Source organism: Telmatherina bonti, assembly GCF_933228915.1.
Source record: "Telmatherina bonti genome assembly, chromosome: 5".
Taxonomy (NCBI): Eukaryota; Metazoa; Chordata; class Actinopteri; order Atheriniformes; family Telmatherinidae; genus Telmatherina; species Telmatherina bonti.
Window position 1 is genome coordinate 35271204 of NC_136623.1, and position 27734 is coordinate 35298937.

Sequence of the window (27734 nt, forward strand, 5' to 3'; positions counted from 1 at the left end):
TTATCTCCAGAATATTTAAATCCAGTATTTTTTTTAACCTGTTTTCCGTTTTCTCCTTATTAATTAGAACAACGATGACACTGTAACTAAAAGGAAGAATTTATATAAACAATGAAAAAATATTTAATATAGCTGTTAAAAATAATAAATGCATTTTAACACATTGACTTTCCACAACTTTACATGATTTCTCAGCTCAATACATTTCTGAAACACTATTAATAATAAAACAACAGGATAATGATTAAAAAAGAAAAAAAATTCACTTCTTAGGAAATGTTTCTGAAAGGTTACGAAAAACAGGCAAAAACATCTGACTAATTTATTTTTATTAATCATTTACAGAGGCCAAGAGCTGGTGTGATGACCCTACATGCCTTTCCGTGCTGTGATTACAGCCTTACTGTGTTTAAACCATCCAGACAATGCTGGAAATATTTAGTTTCCCTCTCCAGTGTTTATTTTGGACTTGAACTTAGCAACCTTCTTCATTTAGGATAACAACCTCAAATCTGCACTAAAGTAGAGTTTGAACATACTGAAGCATTTTCTAGGATGCATCTCAACAATCTGCAGTTTTCTTTCCTGATTTTCACTCTACACAACTCTGATCCACAACAATAAACTTGTCTCTTTTGTTTAACTTTTAGCATGGTAAATAATATCTGATGTATTTAATCCTATTTATTGAAAAGGAGACGTAATGTAATGGCTAACTTAAAAAGTTTTTTAAAGGTTACCTCACTCAACCAGTTCTGTCAACAACTAGTTAAACACATGTTTAACACGTTAAACACACAGGAGCTGAGTGACAGCCCATGTTTCTGCAGAAAGATTTCAAATGGACAGAAACAACTGTGTTTTGTGATTCTGTGAATCATTTCTGTTCCTTATTTGAGGCTTTATATAAAGAGAAAAATCTGGGTTATAATGAAAAAATATTACATCATTTATCAAACAAAAAAAAAAAAAAATCAAAATCAATGACAAAAAAAGGCCCTTTAATAAGATCTGATGCCACCAGTTACTCTTGCAGGTCAACACCACTTATCTAGAGGCATTACCAGGCAAAAAAACACACTTGTTGAAAGATGCAGGAGTCCAGTTGGAGTGATGCATATGCACAGTCATGGGAAAAACTAGGTTTTGCATGCCTCTAAACATGATTAGGTGCATAAAATGTATTGCTGAAGACTTGCAAAGTTATGTGTCCCATGATGGTAAATAAAGCATAGGTGCTAGGGCAGAGCTAAGGCCCAATTTAAATCCTGCTTTCTCCTCTAAATACACCATCCTGGTGGAGTGAAAATGAAATTAGTAAAGCACTCAGTACGACCAAAGCCTCTTCTTGAAATATTGAATCAGTTCCTGGAATCCACAGTAAGAGGCCTCCAGTCTGACTGCATTGATCTGGCTCATGGTCAAAATGAAATTATGACTGTGCCAGCAGTGAGGGGGTGGGGAAAGATATGGAAGGGCATGTCTGCTGTTCAGTCTCTGAGTTACAAACACACACACATACAATGAAAGCATGGTTGGATAAAAAAGATTTTATTGTTTCTTTATTGTTATTTCATATGAAGTATCTCATTTTTGCTTTTTTCCGTCCAGAATGAAAAAAAGGAACAAAAAGAAAACTCATCTGTCATGTCAGCCCTGCAGAGTAAAGTACTCCCCTGAAACATGTGGAAAACAAGAATAAATGGAATGTTATGGTCAAACATTTGTCCTGTGGGTTACATGAGAACACATACAAGCCATGTGCCACAGAAGCCAGTCGAAAATTAATCTCAGAGGTGAGTACAAACTAACACCACATTCGGTTTGGGGCGATACAACTGCTTATTCAACGCCTCAATTTCTACCAATAAGTCACTGCAGTGCAAACATTTTCCTCTCGCCATGACGGATGCATCCGTCCACATAAGCCTCATTCTGTACTGATGCGCTGGAGAACTCAGAGCACACGTTTCGATTTAACCTACGTCAAGGCACATAAAAAAACTATACAACAAGCAAACCAACAGGTACAGATGTGATTACCATCACTGTCTGCTGACTTTGAATTCAATCCCAGGAGCTTTGTAACAACTTCTACATTGCACTATGATCGCGTTAGATTGGTCCCAGTCAGTTCAATTTGGTAAAGCTATGGGTTACAATTAAAGAATCACTCAAACAACTCAAATATGCTACAACTAGTAAAGTTTTTGTAACACAGGTGTGAATTATGTCAGAGATCTAAAACAAATGAAATTCCACATTATGGGAGCGCAAGGCTTGCCTCGCTGTTACCCTCCAAAAACACAGCTTTGCTTTGGTTTACTCAACGATAAATGAAGAGTGGGAAAACTGGAACAGACACACATGAACCCATCCAGTGGGTAAATACATGTACTAATTGGCAAAGGACATGGCAGCTCACATTAGTCTACATGACAACCAAAATTCACAAGACAGGAAATAATTTACTTTCATAAACAGAAAAGCAAAGGAAAAACAATTCAAGCGGAGTTTGAAGTGTCAACAGGGCAGCTCCCTATGAAATGTCTAGTTGCACAAAAATATATATCTGACCATATCTGGATGCCCTGCTGAATGGAAGAACGAGTGGTGCTCTGGCTGGAAAACATGTAAATGCATGTATTTCAGCATATTACACGCACGCACACACGCACGCACACACGCACACACACACGCACACACACACACACACAAAGGAAAAAAAAATAATCCCAGAGTTAACCTCTTGGCTCTGGGGTCCTCCCAGAAATGTACAGGAGCACTGACAGTCACCAGTCCCCCTGACATGTAACATGTAAAACGGGTCCACATCCAATCGAGGCTCATCTGACCGCCACAAACAAAAGAATGCAAAAATAAACCTGTCAGAACTTTTCTTTGTACTGCACCTTTAGTATGTTTCTCTCAAAGCCATTTTTCTACGATAGCGTACATTCATCAACAGTGACGTGAGGGAAAGAAATCGTGCTGGCACCAAGATCCTGAGATGTTACTATTTTTGTTAAGATCTTACAAGAAAAATATACACACACTCGTTTGATCTAGCGCTCCTGCATTCTGACTTTAAGAAATAAATACCCCCAGATATGCACATATTACAATCTACGCCTACTTAAAGAAGAAGTACCTAATCCCAGGTACCGGTGCAAAAAACAGGAGTCAGTTTTAGGGGACCCAGAGGGTTTTACTGGGAGTACATCCAGCACAGCAGGCCAACTACCACCGCTGCCCCGGCACCGACGTTCAGAAGGATGGGAGTCCAGTACTGCCACTTCTCCCGTTTCTTCTCGGACTCAGTCAGTCTCTGTTTCATCTGCTGGACTCTCTGTGCAGTGCTGGCGATCCTGTCTTCACGGTGTTTCTTTCTAACACTGGAAAATAAAGAGTCAAAGAGTTATGACAAATCATGCCCCATTATAGTCCAAAGCTGATTCTCTGTTTTAATAACCTGCGCCACCTGGATTACTGAAAGCACACGGCAACACGTCTCAAGCTGGACATGGATGGTGATGCTTCAGCTGCAACAAGTTAATCAACCTGAACTAAAATTTGTCGAGGAAAAGATGTTGGTCTGTTGATGGATCAAATTATTGAGCTCAAGAAAAGAAAACATATAAGGAGATGCTGACATGACTAAACTGGGTTATGAACTGTCCAACGCATTAAGTCCAAACCCATTTCTGTTTTTTTATGACCCCTACCTCTTCCCACTTTAAAACAGAACTACAAGGACTGAAAGTCTACCCTATATGTCATCAGTAGTCACTACTGCAGACGCAGTGAGCTACTGCTGAAAATCTCAACAAATGATGCCATCTACAGCTGTGCTGATCTCTCATACGGGTGTTTTTGGCATCCTTTATAGCAATAATCAGCAACTGGCGACCGACGGGACAACATTGTCCCATCATCCATAATGTCTGGTCCAACAGATTCTATTAATAAAAACTTATTGCAAGATTCATTTGTCCATATGCAGAAATGGTGCTGTTTACAGTGCTGTGTTGAAAGAACGGTGTGGCCCCTTTAAGAATGGTCGAGCTAAAGAGAGGAGGGAGAGACGCACAGTACGTCAGCTGCGTCGGGAGCAGAGGAAGCTGTAAGAAACTACTTGTTTAGGAGTGAAAAGCTTTTGTAATAAACACCACACAGCTATTCTAGTTCCAGCAGAGTCTTGTCTGCTTCACCACTGCTGGGTAAAGAGACGGGAGTTTACCCCGAAACTAGCTGCAGCTTCCCCTCCACTCAGTCTCCTGAGCTGGTTTGGAGGTGGAAAGTTTAACAGCTGCTTCTGTCTGAGTCTTCAGACAGTGGAGGCAACAGAGTAGAGCAGCACGATTACTAAGCCGTCAATGCAGTGATGCAGTTCAGGACCAAAAACACCAGATGGAAAGAAAAGGCAAATAACTAGTTTTGTTGGAGCTGAATGCTCATGTAGATGTTCAGTTCACTTGGTAAACAGCTGCTCATTACATGCAGCTAGGTGTAAGGTTTAACTCCAACATCTTTCTCATCCACTGCTGAACAGTAAAGGACAGTAGAGTCCACACAATGTTATAATATAACTAACACACACACACACACACACACACACACAGTTTACATTTAATTATATAAAATAATATACAAAAAAGGGCATAAAGACAAAGAAAAAGTTTTTTTTTAAAATCTGTGAAGAGGTTATCAAGTTGCCAACCGTTGCTTTAATAAGTATGAATAAATCAGTCATTGTGCAGAACTTCATTGGCTACTGGATCCATTTCATGTGAGCCAGGTGTGTTGGAACTGGGATACATGGAAACCCTGCAGGAAAGCAGCTCTGAAGAACCGACTTTGGACACTCCTGGTGTAGATGACCAGGGCTGACCAAAGAAGTATTAGTGTATGACTTTCGTTTTGATGGTTAATGGAACTTTATCTCGCGTTTCAGAGCAGGTGTAGAGCTGTAACTTACTGTCCGGAGTTCTCAGCCACATGCTGGTCGTGCATGTCTGGCTCTCTTGTCATGGGGGGGTCTCCCGTGCTCTCCTGAAGCTCCAGACGTGGTCCATTAGGTCTGCTGTCATTAAGATCAGGTCTGGGTGGAGGTGGTGGAGGGGGCAAATCTGGCTCCAAATAATCTTTGTACAGCCCTTTCAGCATGTCCTGTTGCCATGGGTCCAACAAACAGAGAAACGATCAACTGAATGGGACGTGACGAAACACTTTGCTTCAAACTAAATTAGGAAATACAGTTTATAAGTGGCTGAGCTCCGAGCAAGGCTCTCTGTAAAACTGTCTTTTATTTTACTATTTTAGCTAATGGTGGAGCACCTTTTTGTCAGGCTGTGTACTAAAGCCTATGGCATATATGACAGTGAACAGCAGAGCACATTCAGACATGATTAAAACTAATACAAATCCAACTACACGTGCAATTTCTGCATATAATACACTTTAATTAGTAATATCACTTAGAGTGGAAAGGAAATCTACACTAGCAATGTTTACGGAAACACTCTGAATCAGAATCATTAATTTAAAAAAAAAAAAAAAATAGTGGTATGATGTTTTAATGGAAAAACATGTTAAAACTGTTATGGCTGCTTTTTTACGGATCTATACCAAACAGAATATAATTTTAGGTCTGTAACAATCTCATGTAAATATGTAAACATTTTCATATCAAATTGAGATAAATAATATTATCATGACGATACAATCGTCTGATATTAGATTAACAGTTAACTGTCAGACTTTATCCGTTTCATCACGATAACTAACAGATAAAATAACAGGCGGTACATTAAGACGAACCTGTGGGAACATCACAATGCTGCGCAGCAGGTCCGTCACCTGCTGCTACCTGATGTCTGACCTGCAGCGAGTGACGTCGAACTCAAACTTTCAGCAGAGTGGACGTTTTATAACACTAGAACTCCTGAGATATGAAAACCTTCATAAGGCTGAAGTTATTGGTTAAATGATCCAAATATCTCATATCATGCATCGCTAAAATTTAGAAAATGATTTATCATGTCTCCCAGGTCCTGTCCTTCCTCCCGCCTCAGCATCTCCTCCTCTCACTGGACTACCTGACAGCTTGGTTCTGCCACCTAACAAAATAACACAATGCTGGATGCTGAGGAAACAAGTGTTTCGCTTAATAATCTTATTATCTACACCTTATAAATGACTAAATAACAGCTGAAAAACTGCTTTTCTAGACACTTTTCTGTTGTATCACTCTGATGTCCTCCTTTCTTTTCTCTGCAGCTGACATTCTGACTGAAGACACAACCACAGTTAGAGGTGCTTGTGCTGGACACTGGTGGGACATGCCCCACTGTCCTTACCTAATGCTACAACCACACTGCCAAGGCTGGAAGACTTTTGGGAATATTGTAGACTTGTCAGTGATGTAATTATGAACAAATATATTTCCCAACCAATCTAACACCTGCTAGATTGTGGCAAAATAATTCTACAAGAGCAAAGTTCTATTAAAGGAGGTATTTTTAATCTTTGCTGTGTCTCTCTGCTTGTTGTCAAGTATCGAGGTAGGATGGGTCAAAGATGATGCTGCTGGTAGCCAAAGACTACTGAAGTCTGTGTATAACGGAGAACCATGACAGGAAAACATGCCGTTGTGGACACAGACCCTGCTGTGACCCATCTGACTCCACAACGCAGCGTGTTATTGCAGTGGGACAGCGTCACACATCCTGTCTGCTCAGTAAAAGGAGCAAAGGTGGGGGACTAATGGGAAGAAAAAATATTCTTCTTTGCAGCATGGTGCAGTTGTTGTAAAAGGAGATGTCTCCAAAAGATTTACAAATATTTTGGTTCTCCGTTTGTACAAGGAGCTTGCTCAAGTTTTATGAAAATCTTTCTCTTTTATCTTATTGCTAATGGGTTTGCTGCCATCTGGAGATTGCAGCCGTGGCAGTGGGGTCGAACAATGGTAGTTATAAAATATTAATGCAAACTACATCATGTGTATGTGTTTTCTCTGAGGGAAAAGACACTGACGCAAGCTTTAGGAGCCAATAAGGAACTAGAATGTAACTGGAGGTACAAGTTAGTGAGCAGGTCCATCTCTGTACACACCCAACAGGATGGTAAAAAGATTGATACTATTATAAAGAAACCTCCCACAAGATCTATCCCAGCTTGTCTTCAGTCATACACAAACTGTTTACAATTGTAAAACCATGAATCATTTTTCTTCTGTTGCTATTATTGGCAATGAACTCATGCATGATTTGAGCATGAGAAGAAAACAGAAGGAGAAATGGCCGTGCTGTTGTGGAGACAACATGATTTCCTTTTACGACAAACAGCAGGTCAGTTTCAGCTGAACTTATATATTATAAACTGAAAGTAGATGAAATTACAAGTAGATCAAGGTGTAAATGAAAAGATCTGTGACTGATACAGATCAAATGTTAGTGCTAGCTTTAAAAGGAAGCATGAAACTCATCTACATGCCATTCATTCATTCTGCTGAAGAAGTTGCCGTAAAACAATCCAAGCTGTTTATTTTTTCTTCTCCATTTTCAGTATTGATTTTGCTTTCACTGAACAGCCAACTTTTTTTTATAGTTTCAATCTTTCTTTGGTGGAAAAATACCAACAACAACTATAAAACTAGAGAAGCTGATTACGGTTGCCAACACCACAAACCTAAAAACATCGTCTCTATTTCAGTGAAACTGGAAGACTGAAATCTCTGCACTGCTTTTGTACTTTGAGGATGAATCTCCTGCCATCTGTTTGGATCTTCGTGGTGTTGTGCGAGAGTTAACTCCTGATGAATCTCAACATGTTTGTGCTATGCTTCCCTACAGCTAAGCTTCAGGGAGGTTTCTGACTGGCACTGCAGCTTACCTGAAAACAACAAATAAACATACAGCACTCGAAAAATGAGAATTAAACCTGTCTTAATTCCCAGCCTTGTGACCCAACTACCTGTGCTGCTGAGCTGTCCGTCAGAATGAGCTTGGCTCCCTCGATGACGGCCATGTAGGAGAAGCGGAGCTGGTCGGGAGTCTGGATTAGGCCCATGCGATATTCCCTCATGTCTAGTAGCACCTTTTTTATGTCCACCGACGATGGGCTCTTCCTCTTGTCTATCTGCAAAACACAACTAGATTTTCTTACAGGATGCACATGGAAAGATTTAGAGGTTAAGTCAGTGTTTTCACACAACACTCAATCCCACCAGACTGCTTAGCGGGACATCACACTTGTGTCTTGTGAGCTCATGGTGTTTTGGTATTGTGCAACTCAGGTTTCCTGATAAAACATGCATTTATGTTTATGAAAAGCTGAATACTGGAAAGGTGGCTGACTTTCACCAGAACAGTGGGTTGGACTTTGATTAGATTTAACTGACAACCACTAACCCGTCATTAAGAGAAGTTGAAGTAGAAGAGAGAAAGTTTGGCGTCCCTCTTCTACAATATAAAATAGGATATTAATAAGTAAATTGGTGCTATTTTTCCAACAGTTTTCCTTTTTCCCATTTCATCTGTACACTCTGAAAACCATCTTACTGCTATACAATACCAGTCAAAAGTTTGGACACACTTTCCCATAGGATTAAATGGGAAAGTGTGTCCAAACGTTTGACTGGTAGTGTATTTCCAAATGTTTTTACCAGAACCTCACAATGGGATGGAGGAGATTTCTGTGCGTTTTCCAGTCACCGTTCCAGTCTCTTTCCCTTCAGCTTTTTCCTCTGGATTTGTACCTTCTGTCCACATAAAACACCGTTTTGGGGCAATTGATTGGTCAGCTTTGATCAGTCTACAGTTTTTAACAGTTTGTCCCAACTTGAGCAACAGACAGACAACACTTTCCCCAAATGATCAGCAGCTCAACTTGTGACAGCTCGCACAGCTGGAGTTCAGGGAACGCTCAATGTGTAACAATCAGTCAAGAGGCAGCATTATGAGCGATATTATCTGCTATGACAAGGAGCCCAGTTTTGGTTTACACCAGGACACGTAGGACTCCTTTCAACGGGCCGGTGGAGCCAGGACAAAGTTTTCCAGAATATGACCTGCTGTCGCCTGCAGGACAGACTACAGGTCATTTTTATTTCAGCAAACTGATTCAGGTTCATCACAACAATATTATTAGCATCACCATTTAGCATCCGGCCTGTCGGATCCCACAGATAGGCTTTTCTCACTTCTGATTATTTGTGACGTGCCACCAAGCTCGGCGTAAACAAAACAAGTATATTAGTAAAAGTTTCCACTTTTTAGGGTTCCAGCTTATTATCTGTTTGCCTAAAAAAGTAAGTGAGACGACACCTGACTTCTGAAACGTTCAGAGATTTTCATCTTAAAGCGCTCATAATCCAAGCAGACACAAAAAAAGAGCAATCTAAAAGAAAAAATGCTGGTAAAGAGCTTTTCATCAGACCCTTTCCCTTTGAGGACAGAAGAACAATGAACAAAAATGTACTTTTTTTATTCCCATCTGATCAAAAAACTTATATACCCATGATGCAATCAATAAAATTTGTTTTTAAGACCTGCAAAGGAAATGAAGAAATGAATGATTTTTGCTAAAATATGGGAAAAAGGGAAATCTTCCTTGGTGTTCTCTGATGTTCCTGTTTTCCTCCTTCCTGCATCACGTGGAAAAATCCAGTGTTTATAATTCCATTTTCTCCCAGCTTGAACTGCACATCTTTCACTTGAATCTCAGGAAAACTTTTAACTCTGTTGTCATTACAACTAGAATCACAACACAGAGCAACAAGAACTTCCTTATCCTCACTCACCAGGACAAGGCAAGTGTCCACCAAGACAAACGTCCCTGAGCGTCCAATCCCAGCGCTGCAGTGCACCACCGAGGGCCCGTGCTCCGGGCCCAGCGAGCCAGACTCCCGAACCTTGAAGAGGAAGTTGAGGAAAGAGGCAGGAGACTCTGGCACGCCAAAGTCAGGCCACGTGGTGTAGTGAAAATGGTAGATCTCTCTCGATTCTCCTGTCTACAGAAAACAAGTGAAGGAGACATGGGCTGACCTCACGGTATAACTGGACTGATCTAATATATCTGCTTCATCCATATAAAATCAGACAAAGCTGCAGCTCAACCATGAACATAAGTTTTACTTTCTAGGAAAGTCCGTCATAGACGGTCAAGGAAAGCAGTTATCAAACAACCACAACATATTTCACCCAAAAAATACAGTCTGGCTCTAAAATAGTGCTTCTTTGCCTATTCTCACCTTTGTGTTTTGTAGATCCAGCACTCTGATTGTATAATGGGAATGGTCCTCCTCAGAGAGCAGTCTCACAACAAAGCCTGTGTCTGTGAATGACATCTGCATCTCCTCTGCGGTGGGCCAGTACTGAGCACACTTCTCCTGTTGAGACAGAAAACAACTAACGCTCAAAACTCAGCTGGCTCTTACAAGTGCGGAGAAACTTACAATCTCCATCTATGAAAAAATAAATGAAAAGCAGAACAATGGTGTTTATATGTCAATTGTTACTAAAAGTTTAGACCGTAATGTTCACAAACATGTCAAAACAGTGTTTAGAAATTATTTATAACCTTTTGGGAGCTAAATATGTGACATATAAGATGTTAAACAAGAAAAATCAATAATTAATATTCCTGTGAATGCGGCCATGGTGTGGAAATGTTTGTGTTCCAGTGGAACGGGAGAAGCTAATCAATGGAATGTTTACATTCACTTTCTAAGCATAGTGACAGACAGCTACATGCCTCATGACACAGACAACACGGCTAGCAAAGTTATTTTTGTGGAGTAATTTTTCATTTGTCTTCTTAGCTGTTTTTCTGGAAAGATGAGCAGCGCGTAACAGATTAACTCAAATTTGTTCAGAAAGTCACATGACAGCCGTTTTCTCCACGGAAGACGTGGACAGGGTATGTGTTGTTAAGTACCTTAGATGTGTCATTCAGTAAATTCCAAGAATGTAGTTCATCAAAAACACAACTACCAATGTAAATGAATGTGTCTTGCACAAAGCTTATGACTAACAATATTTATAATTTAGACATGAAAATGTAAAAAAAATAAAATAAAAAGTGCAAAAAAAGGTCAATTTCCCCAATTTCTCTACTGCCAGTGAGATTAAACTCTCACCAAATATAGAAACTTTTAAATCCAGGTTAAAAACATTTCTTTTCTCATGCGCCTATACATGACATTTGCACAGTAACTTTTAATTCATTCTGCTTTTAATTATTTCAATATAGTTTATGATTTTATTGTGATTTTGTTATTTGTATTTTCTTTTATGCTTTTTTTCTGTAATGCTTTTAATGTGCTTTTAACAATAACACTTTGTCTTGTACATGAAAGGTACTATACAAATAAACTTGCCTTGCCTTTAATTTTTTTTTTTTTTTTTTTTCCCTCCAAGATAAATTAAACACCCATTTAATATAAATTCATTTTGAGATTCTTGTCTAGAAGAGATGGTTTCCCTTCTTTTCTTTGTTTTCTAGAGCTGTAAAGTAAACATTACTGGGTTGTTGGCCGGTGGTCACGCTATATATGCTCCCTTTAGGCAAAATTATTAGACAGCATGGAATAAACTTTCATTGTTATGCAGATGATACTCAACTATACTTATCCTTTAAACCAGATGAAACAAATCAGCCCAATAGGCTACAAAATTGTCTCATAGACATAAAGACTTGGATGTCTAGAAATTTTCTCCTCTTAAACTCAGATAAGACTGAAGTAATTCTCGTTGGATCTGAAAAACTCAGAGCTAAATTTTCCAGTTTTGTAATGAACCTGGATGGCATTACTTTAGCTTCCAGTGCTACAGTGAGAAACCTTGGAGTAATATTTGACCCTGACCTGTCCTTTGGTCCACATATTAAGCAGGTTACTAAAAACAGCCTTCTTTCATTTACGTAATATAGCCAAAATTAGGGACATTCTGTCTCAGAGTGATGCAGAAAAACTGGTTCACGCTTTTGTTACTTCGAGACTAGATTACTGTAACTCTATTACTGGGCTGTCCTAAATATGCCCTGAAAAGCCTTCAGCTGATACAGAATTCTGCAGCCAGAGTCCTGACCAGAACCAGCATGAGAGATCATATTTCTCCAGTTTTAGCCTCTCTTCATTGGCTGCCTGTTGAATCTAGAATAGAATTTAAAATCCTTCTCCTTACATATAAAGCCCTCCACAACCAGGCACCACTATATATCAAAGACCTCATTGTTCCTTATATACCAAGCAGAGTACTTCGTTCGCAGACTGCAGGCTTACTTGTGGTTCCTAGAGTCTCAAAGAGCCGAGCAGGAGGCAGAGCCTTTGGTTATCAGGCCCCTCTCTTATGGAATAAGCTCCCAGTTAGTGTTAGGGAAGCAGACACCCTCCCCACCTTTAAGACTAGGCTGAAGACTTATCTTTTTGATAAGTCCTATAGCTAGGGATGGTTAGCATCCTTTAGTTATGCTGCTATAGGTTTAGACTGCTGAGGGACATCTCCTGATACACTGAGCTTCTTTCTTTTTCTCTTTATCTCTTTCTTTTACCCCCCCCCCATAACAGTGTTGCATCATTAACATGTATGTCTCCTGTCTCAGCAGGTCTCCCTGGCCGGGAGTAGCAGTTCCTGTTGTCTGTTGTCTTTCTGTCCTCTTCCCCCCACACAGCAGAGGCAGATGGCTGCCTGTCCTGAGCCGGGTTCTGCCGGAGGTTTCCTTCCTGTTAAAAGGGAGTTTTTTCCTTCCCACTGTTGCCAGTGTGCTTGCTCAGGATGGGAGATTGAGTTGGACTCAACTCAATCTGTTGGTTTCCTTATATAGGATTATGAATTGGCCTTCATTATGTTTTCCCCTCTGTCTGTAAAGCGTCTTGAGATGGCATTGCCGTGATTTGACGCTATATAAATAAAGTTGAATTGAATTGAATTGAATTGGTTATAAATCATAAAATAAACTTGCAAACTTTCAGCAATAACTTTTTACCTGTTAAATTGCAAACAAAGCATACTTATCAATGTATAATTCAAATTACAGATAGCATTTTTTATATTTGTCTATTTATAAAAAAAAAAAACCCCATCTCTGCTGATAATGCCAAGACAACTCCCAGAGAAGAAGTGATTAATCACCAGGTACATAAGCGTACTCACAGATCCTTTCTCTATCACTCTGTTGAGCATTATTACGGCTTTGGAACATTGCTCCCAAATCATCAACCAGAAATGGCCACATGTATTCCTCAAAGGGCCCTGTTAAAAATATACAGACAAGAAAAAATTGTGAGCAGCCCACACAGTTTCCCACACACATAAACATTTATCCAGCAGCGTACATACCTGAGAAAGAATGTAAGCTCTTTGGGCTTCTTTCACTGAGACTAAACTTGCATTGATGTAGTCATTTTCTGAGTTTTCAAGTTTTACCCGGCTGTGATCATCTAAGAGCAATGACATGACAGAGTGATTACACACGTTAGTCTCAACAAACACATTACGGTTAACAACTTCTTTTGTCCTAAGACTCACATGGGCTGACATCTCTGTAGCGGTTCAAATTCCTATTCGCTGGAAGTTTTGCTACTTTGTACGGATAGTCACTGGCCTGGTTGCGGATCTCCTATTGCAGACAAAAGGACAAGATTAAACAAAATAGTCATAATGTGCACAGCCTGGGCAGTGAATGCATCGCCTGCCTTATTCAAATGGTCGCAACAACTAAAGGCTGCATTTAAGTAACAACCACAGAAAAAGATGAAAGCTTTACAATACAATAAATCTATTGTACTGGTTGGAACTCCTCTGTTTTGTTCAGATTGTCATTTGTCAAAGAGGTGTATTGTAATATCCTCAGTTGCTGTTTCCAGCCCATCTGGGTGTAACTAAAGGGTGAACAGAGTTCACTATAAAATAAAACACTTAACAAGAAGCTTGTTCCATTTATTAGAAGAAAAAAATGTGCAAAAGCACGACTTGACTCTGGTAGATTAGTTCCAGATAGAGATCTAAACTGGATGAAATAATCATTTGTTTGACCATGATGGCTCATATCTATTTGTAATCGGTAAAGAAGTAAATTAACAATCAAGAGATTCTTGTCTGGCTTACGTGGGAACATTAATCCCTTCTATTGCATGCAATTTCAAACTCAACACCAGCATTTTATGTCTGATAATTTAATTTTAAAAAAACAAAAAACAACTTATAATAATAAACCGTTTAACATAATAATAAACTTTAAGGATAACTGATAATAATAAACTGTTTAACACTGTTTTTCTACAACAGCATGACACCATCCGGTTCATATGTACATGTAACAGGGTCTAAACCAAAGTTAAACCGGAATAAAAGCATATTCTAAATAAATCTGAGTGCTGGGCTGTGTAACACAGCCGGTGATAAAACACGTGTTTTTCTCTGGAAGTCCAGACGAGTTCTCAGAGACCGCATATGACGTACACTGCTAGCGGCAGCTAACGTTAGCTAACCCAGACTCTGCACGTTTTGCATCTACGGAAGTCGGCTTCTGCCAGCAAAACACTCATAGTTTCTTATTCATCCTTCACAATGTGGCGATGTTAACAGAAAACACAAAGTGATAATATATGGATAAAATACTTAACCAGTAGCAGCGATATCTAGCGAGAAAGTTAGCTAGCTAAGTATGTTAGCAAGCGATCGTCATAGAAACACGAGAGGCCCGACGTCCAGACTTACATTGTATAGGTTTTGCCATTTCCCGGACGAGTCAATATCCTCAAATTCTTGCTCCATTTTGTCGTAATTTATGACCCAAAAAAACAACTGAATAATCTCAGAGTGTTTGTAGCACCGTTCACTAACTTAGACCTTTGTGTCAGCCATCTGAACAGCTATGACCCTTTGAATCCCTGCAGTTCCTTCACAACACGGCACGCGCGCTCGCTCGCGCATACTGGCTGGCTCGCGCAGCTCTACGCATGCTGGCTCGCGCTGCCAGTTGTGTTTACAGTAACTGCCTACAACGGAAATAGTTGCAGTCACCATGACAACTGCGTGTGTTTTTTATTCAACAAAATTATGCATTCCATTATTACCACTAAATTTGATATAAGTTATGATAGTTGGCAGAACAGAATTTTTATTCCATATTTAAAATTATTTCTTAGTGTTTGTTGTAGATGATGCCATCCAGTTGGTTTACTTTGAAATGAGGATGGGGTAGTTTTTATAAGATTATTTCTTCTTCCTACTCCAATTTTCTTTTCTTTTCTACATGAAATGTACTACAATGGTTGTGTAGTAGTTGTTTTTTTTTTTTTTTTTGTTTTTTTTTTGTTTTTTTTTTTGGATATGTCAATATATTATGGAAAAGAAAAGAGAATAAAAATGTTGAAATTAAATGAAAATACAATATTTGTTGGTTTGTTTAAATTACAAAAAAGATTTTTCTTTAAGGCAATCAATGGCAAATGTAAATTTTCTTTCTTTCTGTTTGGGAGGATTTTTTCTGTCTAACAGAATGTAAAACGGCACGGCCAGTTGTGTTTACAGTAACTGCCTACAACGGAAATAGTTGCAGTCATCATGACAACTGCGTGTGTTTTTTTTTTTTTAATCAAACAAAATTATTCATTCCATTATTACCACTAAATTTAATTTAAATTATGATATTTAGTGGAACAGAATTTTTATTCCATATTTAAAATACAATATTTTTAGTTTGTTTCAATTACAAAGTAATTTTTTTTAAGGCAATAAATGACAAATGTATATTTTCTCTCTTTTTGAGGGATTTTTTTTCGTCTAACAGAGTGTAATGATTGTGCAGAATGAGTGCACGGCACTAGAAAATAAGAAAATAATGGAAATATATAGAGTTTTTTTGGACTTCAACTTTTACCAAAAAAAAAATTCAAAACATATGTATAGCGACAGTTTCATTTGACTTCGATTTGACATATTCCGCATATCATATTGTGAAGCTTCTCAAAAGTAAAAAAAAAAAAAAAAAAAAAAAAAAGGTTTTTAAGCAACATTTTGTGTGAAGGCGCCCCTCTGTGGCCAACATGACGTCATGAGGACCCCGGCGCCAAACTTATACACGCAGTCCATGAAGTAAACCTACTAGATTTCCCGGCATATTTGAGTTGTAATAATGTTTGTTGCTCGTAGTATTGCAGCAGATCATAAAGATCTAATTCACGATGTGTCGTATGATTTTCACGGGCGGAGAATGGCGACTTGCTCCAGTGACCAAAGTGTCAAAGTAAGTTAGACGTGGTGCTAATGTTAGCATATGCTAATATTAGCATGCTAGCATTATCCACGTTATCTACACTTGTTTTCTTATTGCCTTATCTGTCGTATAAGTTTGTGAGCAAGCTTAGCTGTTTTCTTACATTTTAAGTAAGCTGTACGACGCAACACTTTAATTTCCTAGCTGTACTATCTGTGCTATTAAAGCTTGATAATAACTAGCTAGATAATGTGCACGTTAAGTTAGTACAGGTTAACACTGAGGAGTTTATTGATGCTTTAGCTTCATTGCATATAAATTCTCAAGGATTTAGAAGATTCAACACTGTCATTCTGTGCCTTATTCTACTATCTTAAGAAATATGTGTACAGATTAGGTCAAATCTGCAGTATTTATTCCTCAGGTTTGGGACAAAAGTGAGAATGGCGAGTGGCTTTGCACAGCCAGCTGGAAGGTAAATAACCTGCTACTGTGTTTTCCTTTTTAACTGATTGCTAAAGGCTTTGGTTATAAGATGCTATGTTAACAGCCTTTCATGATAACATTTCCATGTTTTTCTTATCTGTGTATTTGTTTTGTATGATGAATTCAAATAAGATGCTCAAAATGAAAGCCCAGTGTGAACTTCAGTTTTAAGGAAATCTTGGCTTCTGTGCAGACACACAGTGGATCAGTGTGGAGAGTGACCTGGGCTCATCCAGAGTTTGGGCAGGTTCTAGCCTCCTGTTCCTTTGACAGAACGGCAGCCGTCTGGGAGGAGATTGTAGGGGAGTCTAATGACAAACAGAGAGGGTTGAGCCACTGGGTTAGTGCAACCCTGACACATTTCCAAACCTTCAGGCCTGTTTGTGAGATGCTAGGTTTGACCTTACCCTTTCATGTTTTCTGTTTTAGATTAAGAGAACCACACTTGTGGACAGCAGAACATCAGTGACTGATGTGAAGTTTGCTCCCAAACACATGGGTCTTATGCTGACAACCTGCTCAGCAGACGGGGTTGTGAGAATCTACGAGGCTCCTGATGTGATGAACCTGAGTCAGTGGTCCCTGCAGCATGAGATCTCATGCAAGCTCAGCTGTAGCTGCATTTCTTGGAACCCATCCAGGTTAGATAACAGTTGCATACTTAAAAATGTGTAAAAAAAAAATTTATTTAGTTGAACTATGCACCTCTGAGGTAGATATAAATCTTACATACAGATATGCTGACTGATAGCCAGTGACTGAAATTAATTAAAAGGAATTAAAAAACCAAAGAATTATTAATCTCAGAGAGAGATTATGATTATATATGCATGTAAATGATCATTTTATTTTTTTACATATTACAAAAGCTTGTCAGTTGACAAGCTTTTGTTTGCGTGTTTTACCACAATGTTGCACGTACTACAAACATTTTACCGACTCCGTTATGTAGAAAATTGGAAAACTAAGGTGTAAGTTATAACATAACACACACTTCACTTGCAAAACATTTCTAAAACAAAACAGAATAAAATCTCCCTAAAATAATGTTAGGGAAAAAACTGGCTTGCTGTAACAATCAACATGTTTGCTGTGGTTATAACTCAGCCGGGCGCTTAAATTAGACTACTCTTTATGTCCCAGTGTAAAAGCAAAGGAGAGAAATAGATCAAAATAGACTCTGCTATGATAGTTTCCTGTACACTGCCTTTCATTTCGTTAAAATGGAATTTTTTTTTTTCCAGTCGACTCTTTGCATGATGTACCAAACATCAAACACATGATATACGATTTAGCTGACGACAAACATAACAAATTCAGTCATTTGTTGAGCCATGAACTGGAAAACTTTACGTTGTTCATTTTATTCATTTTACTAAACAAATATATCCTATGCCATGTGGTTTGTATCTGTTGCAACCAGCTTCTTCTGTATGTTGGGAACTGCGGCAGTGGTGGAGCATTAGTAGAACACGTATAACAGTTTAACACTAGAAGGACTATGGAGGGGTCATTTGATCCCTCTACCTTTTGAGACTATGGAGGGATCATTTGATCCTCCTGTTTGGAATGTGGTCTGACCAGTATGCTAATAATGTGGCAGCTTCTTGCTGTGTGTTGAAATGCAGATTGTCAGAGCAGCACAAAGGAAATGAAGAAACAAAAGGAAGAACTAGGTTTTACAGCAACTGAAACTAACTTCATTGCTTCTGATTCCAATCTTCTTCTTGACCGCTTGAATGTTCCTGCTTTTTTGTAAATATTTTGCATTAGTTAGAATGGATCGCCACATATTTATCTTTTTTGTTAAATTCAATTTAGTAAGAGACATGAAAGTAAGAAAATTAAAAACATACAAAATAGAAACTGTGCTTATTTCATATTTTTGAAACAACATTGCAGAAAACACAAAGAATATTCACACATATTTACAGTGTGTGTGTGTTTGACATCACACAACTTATTCAAAACTGTCCTTGGTCTGAGCAGACCTGGCACTCCCATGGCACTTCTTTGTTGCTCTTGCCACATGTAAACTTGTAGCAGTGAACACATCGTTTGGTAGCAGGGTTCTTTTTGCACCGGTGCAGGACCTGCCACTTCTTTCTTTTGCCGAGTTCATCTGGTGTGGAAACTGCGAAGACAGTTTCCTTTTCAATCTTCTTTGCCGTCACATGAGACTCAGCCAACTCACTGGCAAGTCGCATCAGAAAATCTGGCCGCCTTTCTTTCCTTCCTGTTCAGGGCTGCCATGTCAACCATGTTACAGAAGACTGCGATCGGCCATCTTCTTGTTCCTGCCCGTACGCTGTATTCTCGCACCATGTGCTCCATGGTATCCACACAGTGAATTTCTCCACTGTGAGATAAATAAAGTCTTATCTTATCAAACTGCATTTTGCTGAGTTGTACTGGGTGATGTTGCTTGGCTTTCTTTTGCGGCTGTCCTCAGTCTGAATGACACCGTGCATACTGCTCATAACGTGCACCGTCTTCTTCTTCCGGCTGGCTGCAAACACTGTCGTCGTGGCGTCAGTCGTTGAAAAGACCTGAGTGCTGAACTCACTGCAGTTTTTCTCTCGAGCCGAAGGGGAATTTCTCTGCGAATCTTGTTGAGTGTTCCAATAATGGTGGTTTTCCGGCTGAGCAGCTTCTTTGCAAGTGAAATTGATGTGAACATGTTCTGCCCTGGTCCAGACATGGTTCCATCAACTTCATTACCACACTCTCAGACAGTCTGTCCTCTTTGGGACAACTGGGGTCTTTGCCGACATACTGAAAGACATTGCAGATATAGTTTGATTTCAAGTTGCAAGCCCCCCAAAATTTGATTCCAAACTTGTCTGGTTTTATTGCAATATATTCCAGAAAATGGCAACGTGTCTCTGATGGGTAAAGCTGTTCATGAACTGTGATGTGCCGACCAGGGGCCTCATTTATCAAACTGTGCATGGCAACACTGACTACAGGTGGCGTACGTACGGGAAATAGGAAATGCGGTGCAAAAAAACTTCACGATTTACAAAGCGGTGCGCACGCACGTCCCACATCTGTTTCGCTTTATAAATCAGGAGCAACACTAAATGTTACACACATAAGGGAACATGTTGTCACGCCCACATATTGGCTATAAAAGGTCAGGTGAACACCCCTGATAAATATTAATCCATCTCATTTCCACAACGGTTCTGCAGGGAAAAAACAAAAAAAGAGGAATTTTCTGGAAAATGAGGATGAAATTCTAATAGATAATGTTGTAAAATGTAAAAGTATTTTATCTGGTGGAGACGGGATGGACATCACCACCAGAAAGACAGATGAATGTCAGCAGGGGAAAATGAATGAGTCCAGAGATACGCTGGAACAAAATGCTCCAGATGATGCTGAAATTGGTTCATTCCTTTGTTTCATATTATAAAATGAACGTACAAAAATGAGACGACATTTCTTTGGTTTTATTTTCTGCCTTTGGTGTCGCCATTCCCGTTTCTCCAGATGTTGTGCGTACACCAGGGTCAGAGTTGGCGTGGAGGTAGGGACATTTTACTGCCAAGTCGGGTTTTGATAAATCCCAAAAGTTGACTAGAATTGGTGTACGCCGGGTTTTGAGCGTGCGACAGCTTCGTAAATGAGGCCTCAGGTCTGTAGAATGTGACATAGTTCTTTGCTGCAGACCTGTCTGTCTGCACTCGCTCAGGCCGGGTGTTCTGCCTATCAAAGCGAAGGTTTCGCATGATTTCTTTGAAGCGATCTCTAGCCATTGTTGCCATGATCCGTTTGTTTCCATACATCTCAGACCAGTTGTCAGACAATGATGGAAACTTCGTCACCCCTCACCAGATGATAACTGCAATAAAAGCCATCAATTCTGGAACAGCCATGAACCAATCCACAGTCTCTGTCTCCCTTGCATGCTCAATCTGGTGAGTAAGAAAACAGAGAAAGCTTTGAAGGGAAGTTTTGATCCTTTTTCTGGCTTCATGTGTTGGCTCTCCCTCTGCGGCGTAAGGTTCAATAGGAGTGAAATCCAGACGTCGTCCAACCTCTTCCATACGCCAAACTATGCCATCTTTTGCGGTCTCTGTTACCATGGTATCCAGCCGAGGATTCTTTTTCAGGGGAGGGGGAACATCTTCCTCCGAAGACTGCTCCGAGTCAGATTCTGCATGAAGGTCCATGTCATCTGCTTCAGAGTCAAAAACGCTTGTTTCACTCAGAACCATTTGCAAAGCCTGCTCAGTGGTGAATCTTAGGATAACAAAAGTGACTAATCAGCCACCACATTCCAAGGCAAGAGTACTCAAAACTTCAGTCCTGCCATTAGTGGCACATTTGAATCACAATAGGGGCTCCTCAGTCACCACATTCCAAGGCAGGGGATCAAATGACCCCTTCTCAGTCCCCAAAGGGAGTACCCAAAACTTCAGTCCTGCTAGTGTTAAGCTGCACTGTGTGGAAACATACAGGAATAATTCAACATCTGCTCATATGAGCCATTTTGTACAATTTATGCCAAACATGTTTAAATATATTTTTTAAACTGGTTTCAATTAAACCAACCCTTCAAGTTCATTTTCTTCTACTTTAGTGCAGTTTAATAGTCTGGATGAGGTTCACTTCTTTTTGGAACTGACATCAGCTCTTCAAGAACGCTAGCATGCTTTAAACTAACCCAAGTTCCCCAGTAAATACTAATAAACTTATGTATGATCTTAATTTTACCCAGCTCTCGCGCTCACCCTCCAATGTTTGCTGTGGGGAGCGATGACAGCAACGTAACATACGGTGGGAAGGTTCAGATCTACGAGTACAACGAAAACACACGGTAAGTGCTCCCTTTTGAGTATTATTTGTACCGTAGTATTATTAAAAACACACCGGCATAATCCTTATTTTCCCTGTTTCTGAAATATTTTTCTACCTTTTTAAAGGAAATATGCTAAAGCAGAGACACTGATGACAGTCACAGATGCCGTCCATGACATTGCATTTGCTCCAAACCTGGGCAGATCGTTCCACGTGCTCGCCATCGCAACAAAAGATGTCAGAATATTCAAGCTTGTTCCCATAAGGTGATGCATTCAGTTTTTTTCTCTCTCTGTTGTCATAGCCGTCATTTGAGTGACTGATGGTGTGCAGTACTGGGTGTTGTCTCTGAAACCTGCATTTCACGTCTGAATGAACTCCTATTATTCTTATCCTGGACTTTTCTGACAGGAGAGAGAGCACCACCACAGGACCGACCAAGTTTGAGGTGCAGATTATGGCTCAGTTTGACAACCATAATTCCCAAGTGTGGCGTGTGAGCTGGAACATCACCAGCACCCTGCTGGCTTCCTCTGGAGACGATGGCTGTGTGCGTCTATGGAAAGGTGGGAGGCTGCTGCTGGCAACGCCTGTTGACTCACCACCTAATCTTTTTGTAATTTTAGTGACAGCTGTACTAAAAGCTGTTAGTTTGCTAAATGGAGATCTTTGCAGGGTTCCTTTTGTAAACATATTGTTGCAAGGTGAACTTGTTCTGCCAGTACTAGTGCTTCTAATATTTAATTATTAGCCGTGCGCAGGACTCCTAGTAGAGTTTTTCGACTTTTTTGTATTTTAATAACCACGTTTAAAGTATAATGCAGTAAAATGACAAAAAAAAAGACTTTTGAAGCATCTGACATTGGCTACATGCTTGTAGCAGGTTACATCCTTCCAGAAACAAGTTGGCTGAATCTATGAATAAATCATTATTTTAGATCATTGGTAGCAAACAGGAAGGCAACTACTCGTTCTACCTGGGTGGTAATTAATGACTGGATCTATCACAGCTTCCCATGGGGTCGTTTACTGTCCCAGATGGAGTTTAGCATTGGAGAGGCTAACTGTTAGCCTCTAGACCATCCAGTGAACTAAAGAGGGAAAGTAACACAAAGCACTTTGTAGAGCAACATGCTGGGTGACTATTTGCCTGTCCAGCTGCTTAAACTTTCTTGTAAGTAAAAACAGAAACCTCCAAACTACTTAAAGCATCGTTTACTTAGAGGGAATCAGCCAGCTTAAAGGGAAAGATTTCTGTTACTGGTCCTGGCCAGTTAATGAACTGGGTTTCCCTTTTTCCAGCTTTTTTCCTCTTCTTGGTGAGTGGTCGTCTGAAGGACAACTGTCCCTAGAGAGGAGTTGCTGTAACTGTGTGACTTTGTCCTGGCGGTTCAGTCTGGAGTCGAGGAGTAAAATGCGGTGTGAAAGCAAACCAGACAAAGGAATGTTTTCTGAAATATCTGCCCTCTCATACCGAGTTCCCTGGACTGTCCTGCTATGAAGCTCTAAGTCTCCCCCGTACAGTAGACATCAACACCCAGTAAGGGCCCACACATGCACATGTAGGACATGCACACTCCACACTGGAAGGCATGAGGTGTCAGGTCTTAACCAGGAACGTTCTTGCTGGGAGGCCATTGTGCTAACCGTGCTAACTGTGGCCTCACACAATCTTGGCTGAGGGGAGGTTTCTGTGCAGAGTTTGGATGTTCTCACCAGGTACACCGGCATCTTTCCACCGTCCAGAGACATGCATTATAGTGCATGTTAAGTGATAACGCTAATTTCTCCTCTGGAATGAATGTGAGTGTGAACGGTTGTTTGTCCTGCTCTGCTGGCCCTGCGATGGACTGGTAACCCTAAACTGGAGCAAGTGGGATAGAAAAGGAATGAGTAGTTGTTGTGAGTTTGATCTGTGAGAGAAAATGATGAGGGTTGGCCAGATGAGGTATAACTTTGATGTGTGGAAACATCTGGAGACATTCTGTCAAAGCTGTATTTGTTAGAGAAGTTCAAGAAATGCAGATGTCTAAAGCCTGTTCCATCCTCCACGAGAAGTGAGAACTTTTTTCTTGTTCTCGAGGCTCCGAGAAGAAAATGACGTCATTTTGTTCTCGTGGACATGTTTGAGGACAGTTCTTGACACATCGGGCTGGCAGAACTTTTTTCTTGCGGGGCTGCGAGAAGTATCGTGTGATTGGTCGGACATTGGAGGTGGGCGTGGTTAACACAGACAAAGCATGAAGCGGAGTTGCTGCTTCCGTGTGTTTGCTGTTGCCGGCAAAACGGATTGTTTTGATAAAACAGCTGATCGAGGTGGTGAGAGTACGAACATTTTTACATGTGGCATTAAAACACTCAGATCCAGCCGCGTGCACGACCCGCCCTGCCGCGGACGAAGCTGCTCGTTAAATATGAAAATAGAAACTCGGAGAGCGGAAACCTCCACCAAGCACAATGTTTAAGAATCCTTTTAAAACATTCCTGGATCCAAACGGTGATCCTGATCACCACCAGAATTTAATCACTTCTTCATTTTTACATTTGCAACAACTCTTGAAATATTTATAAAATCCCTCCGTAACCTTTTAAGTTATCTTGAGCAAAAAGACGCCGGGGAAAACAACCTCCTCGGCGGAGGTAACAACCGGGTTCATTGCACATAAAGCAGACATCTGCCCCAAGCAGTGATCCCTCCCCGCTGCAGACCTGCTTCTCGTGTAGTATGTAGGGACTGCCGAACAAGACGTTTTTTCTTGTTCTTGCAACCTCAAGAACAAGAACTCAGTTCTTGCTTCTCGTGGAGGATGTAACAGGCTTAAACCAGCAGTTCTCAACCTTTTTGCAACACAGTACCTCTTGTAAAATATTTTTTCAGCTACGTGCCCCCTATCCACTGCAAAGTTTTTTGGTTAAGAAAAAAACATGAAATACAGCACTTTGTCATTTGTGTTTTAACCGTGCAAAACAATGGAAATCTCTACAACGCTTCAACCAGGACTGTGCGTTGTGAAGTCGACAGTGACTGACGAATATACTTCGGCTCGTAATGGATGGGGTTCAATTCATGTCGGAATGTGGGATTTTGGGAGGAATGCAGTGGTGAAAATTTATATGTAAATTTAGTTTCTGAATGTACACTTACATTGGATGACATATATTAAATATTTATATTATATTATTTTGTTTAAGGGTGTTTTAAAGAAAACATTATACGTTTTCAAAACTTTTCAGGTACCCCCTAGAATGCGTTGAAGTGCCCCCAGGGGTACGCGTACCCCAATTTGAGAAACAGTGGTCTAAAGGACTTAACATGGCTGTTTCAACAGAGCTGGCGTAGTTTCAGGCATTGTGTGTCTGTACATTCCTGATTTTCATCATTCCAGCTTTATTTTCTATCTGATATCAAGCTAGACATGAGAAAAAAACCTCTGCTTTCTTTCTTTTCCTAACAAAATTAACAGGATTTATGGTTTAAGAAACATTAAACATTTGAAACCAACACTAACTGTAATAATAATTTGTCCAGAAGGAAGCAGTGAAACTTATTGACTATGATATACACATTGTCACTTCATGAGATTAATATAAAATGTGTGTAAAAGAATGTCAGCATATATCTAGCTGGTGTAGCATTACTTAATTAGTTGGACTGCAGTTTTTTATTTTACAATATAGAGAATTTAAGGTCAGTATGAAACTCCATCCTACTTTATTCAGCATTAATAACCGAAATGCTGTTTGTCTTCTATCACTTTTCCTCCTTAATGTTGCAAGTGGGTAAACGCTTTCTCTGTCTTCTTTGTCTGTGCAGCGAACTACATGGACAACTGGAAGTGCACTGGTATCTTAAAGGGAGATGGCAGCCCGCTGACAGGTTCATCTGGTCAACCCTCAGCCATGAGCACCGTGGTGGGTTCCTCTGTTCAGACCTCCCAGAACGCCCTGAACGGGATGTCAGCAGGAAGGTAGGTGGTGTGGTGCATCTGACGCCACTCACCCAGTCCACGTCGAGCCGGTCGGAGCCGACTGGTTTATTGCTGCCTCACACTGACTGAGAGTGCAGCTTCCCACTGACAAACCTGTTGGACCCACTGACCCAATGCTGCCTTCATGCAGAGCTTTGCTTCTGGCTTCCAGCAGACAGCTTATCTAAATCCAGCCTGTGGAGCCAGGTGTGCTCTGGTGACTTCCTCTTGACTTGTACTGATGCATGTCATGAGAGTGATGTCATGTTTCCTCTTCGCACTGCGAGTGTGAGGTCTAAATGTTGACTTGTTTAAAAAAAAAAAAAGTAGAGAAAAAATGTTGATATTGATTTTTTTTATGTGACTACTATTGAATTATTAGTTATTTCCGGCGATCCAGTAGAAATATAGTTTGTTATTTTGTTTTCTTTTTTTTGGTGAGGGGGGCGGGACTACACTGTTTATATACCAAGGAAATTAATAACACTGACTGAAAAACATTGCAACATCTTGACAAGTTTCAAACAGAACTATGACACAAATCGGCTCCTATTAATACGAGTGATCTTTAGGCAAGTGTTGCCAAACTCTTTGCTGAGCAGAAGAAAAGCTTGAAGGAAACCATATTAACAATATGTGAACACATGAATGTGAGTATGAATGCAGCCATATACATTTCCAAACACAAAACTTGGAAGTTTCTGCTTCAAAATGAATTTACTAAGAGATAAAAATGAAATTTATTGTTTTTTCCAGAGCCTATGGAGTGATTCTGTCCATGCAACCTCTCTGTCGTAATAATTACAATACTAGCTAAGACATGAACATTGAGTATTATATGAAGCAGAAATGAAAGTAGCCGGTAAACAATCAGATTTCTGGGTTTACCAGAGATAATATGTGGCTGCATTCATGTTAAATTTGATTAACCAAGTCTTTATATTCACCTGTTTGACTTAACTCTTGATTCAAGTCTAACCTGAGTAACACAAGATCTGTGTGATATTCTGTAATGGATGAGTTCTTTTGTATTGCAGATTGTTAAATTATTTTACACAAAGTTTCCTTGCATTCCAGCTACTTTTTGACAAAAGAAAATGCGTGTGTGGTGAATTTGCTGAAGTTAATCTGGTATTATATTGCTTGTTGCATGCAGGATTGGCAAGAGAGCTCCCTTTGCTCCTCCCCTGCGGCAGCTGACCACTCCAAAGATAAACCAGAGTCCAGCATATTACTAATGTCTCTTATGCATAAGCACCATGTGCCAACACAACGATACATTTGAAATATAAGACTGCTCAGTGCATTTCAGAACTGGTTCAAGTTTTCATCTTTGGCATGAAAACTGCATGCATGTACTTACATTTGGATCCCTTAATGTTTTCAAGATTTCACTGGTGTTGGAAAATGGTGTTGCAACACACTTGGAAAATAAACTGAGGTTACCATCACCGCCCTGCCTGTCATTAATCCACTTTTTAATGTGTTGAGTTCATATGGAGTGTTTCTTTTATAAATCCTTTTTTCTACAGTTTGTTTTCCCTGGATATTCCTTTTGTTTATACTTTTCTTTTCCTTGTCCATGTATTTGTCATCTGTCTCTTTTCCTGTTTCTTTCTTTTGTTTGTTTTTTCCCTCCCTACATTGCTTCAGGTATTTCTTTCCACCTCTGGATCCTCCCAGAGCGGGCAGCAGGTACGGTCTGCTGCCTCCTTCCTCTCTAATCGAGCACTGTGATGCTGAGCCCGTTGTTCAGCCTCAGCAACAGGCTCTTCCCCACAGACTCTCCTCTAGAGCGCTACTGTCCCTACCAGAAGCTGAAGAGCAATGATTAGATTTTTATGTGTGTTTTAAATTAAATAATAAAAAGCAGAATGATGATGGGATGGTGGTGAGCTCCAATGCTGCCATTCATTTTAATAAAAAATTCTTTTGTGTATGTTTTTCATGTCTTGTGCTTTTTTCTGTGATAAATTAAGTTGAAAGATCTGTTGAAGGATTATATGAGATAACATTGTCAGCCGGTAAACTATTTTAATTGTTTTTATTTATTTTTTTAAAGTTATAGGGAAGTTCCCCTTTTATATATTTGGAAATGGCTTATGAGGAACTAAGTCGTATGTTGGAAAAACAACTGGTGGAAAGACTGATTCATTATCAATGCCTCAGACCAGGCCACAGTGTTATCTGTTTTTAAAGCATTCCAGTCATGAAAAGTGACGTGAGAGCCTCTGTATAAGGAGCTGATATGGT

At 39.9% G+C, this 27734-nt stretch overlaps 2 protein-coding genes across 3 annotated transcripts; one reads left to right on the forward strand and one right to left on the reverse strand.

The window, feature by feature from the left end:
• Positions 1-1644: 1644 nt before the first annotated feature.
• Positions 1645-14844, reverse strand: ptpn2a (protein tyrosine phosphatase non-receptor type 2a). Its single transcript, XM_079241304.1, has 9 exons — positions 14721-14844; positions 13530-13620; positions 13341-13441; positions 13155-13253; positions 10253-10390; positions 9803-10012; positions 7975-8139; positions 4979-5169; positions 1645-3395 (listed from the first exon to the last, which is right to left on the reverse strand). The coding sequence occupies exons 1-9, from the start codon at positions 14775-14777 to the stop codon at positions 3209-3211; spliced, it is 1239 nt and encodes a 412-aa protein (XP_079097430.1). The 5' UTR covers positions 14778-14844; the 3' UTR covers positions 1645-3208.
• A 1229-nt stretch (positions 14845-16073) lies between these two features.
• seh1l (SEH1-like) lies at positions 16074-27420 on the forward strand. 2 transcript variants are annotated; one of them, XM_079241246.1, is made up of 9 exons: positions 16074-16251; positions 16646-16696; positions 16901-17047; positions 17137-17348; positions 21434-21532; positions 21639-21779; positions 21925-22079; positions 25328-25481; positions 27135-27420. In XM_079241246.1, exons 1-9 carry the CDS (start codon positions 16141-16143, stop codon positions 27310-27312), a joined length of 1248 nt encoding a protein of 415 aa, XP_079097372.1. In that variant the 5' UTR covers positions 16074-16140; the 3' UTR covers positions 27313-27420. The 2 variants fall into 2 exon arrangements, with proteins under 2 accessions (XP_079097372.1, XP_079097373.1); XM_079241247.1 differs by lacking the exon at positions 27135-27420 and adding an exon at positions 26638-27115.
• The last annotated feature ends 314 nt before the right edge of the window (positions 27421-27734 follow it).

Coding starts and splice junctions, on each gene's coding strand:
- ptpn2a (XM_079241304.1), bottom strand. CDS start 14,777: ATGGAGCAAGAATTTGAGGATATTGACTCGTCCGGGAAATGGCAAAAC. Junction 13,442..13,529: donor CTACAGAGATGTCAGCCCAT/GTGAGTCTTAGG, acceptor CATTGCTCTTAG/ATGATCACAGCCGGGTAAAA. Junction 13,254..13,340: donor GAGCTTACATTCTTTCTCAG/GTATGTACGCTG, acceptor TATTTTTAACAG/GGCCCTTTGAGGAATACATG.
- seh1l (XM_079241246.1), top strand. CDS start 16,141: ATGTTTGTTGCTCGTAGTATTGCAGCAGATCATAAAGATCTAATTCAC. Junction 21,533..21,638: donor GAGTACAACGAAAACACACG/GTAAGTGCTCCC, acceptor ACCTTTTTAAAG/GAAATATGCTAAAGCAGAGA. Junction 22,080..25,327: donor CTGTGTGCGTCTATGGAAAG/GTGGGAGGCTGC, acceptor TTGTCTGTGCAG/CGAACTACATGGACAACTGG.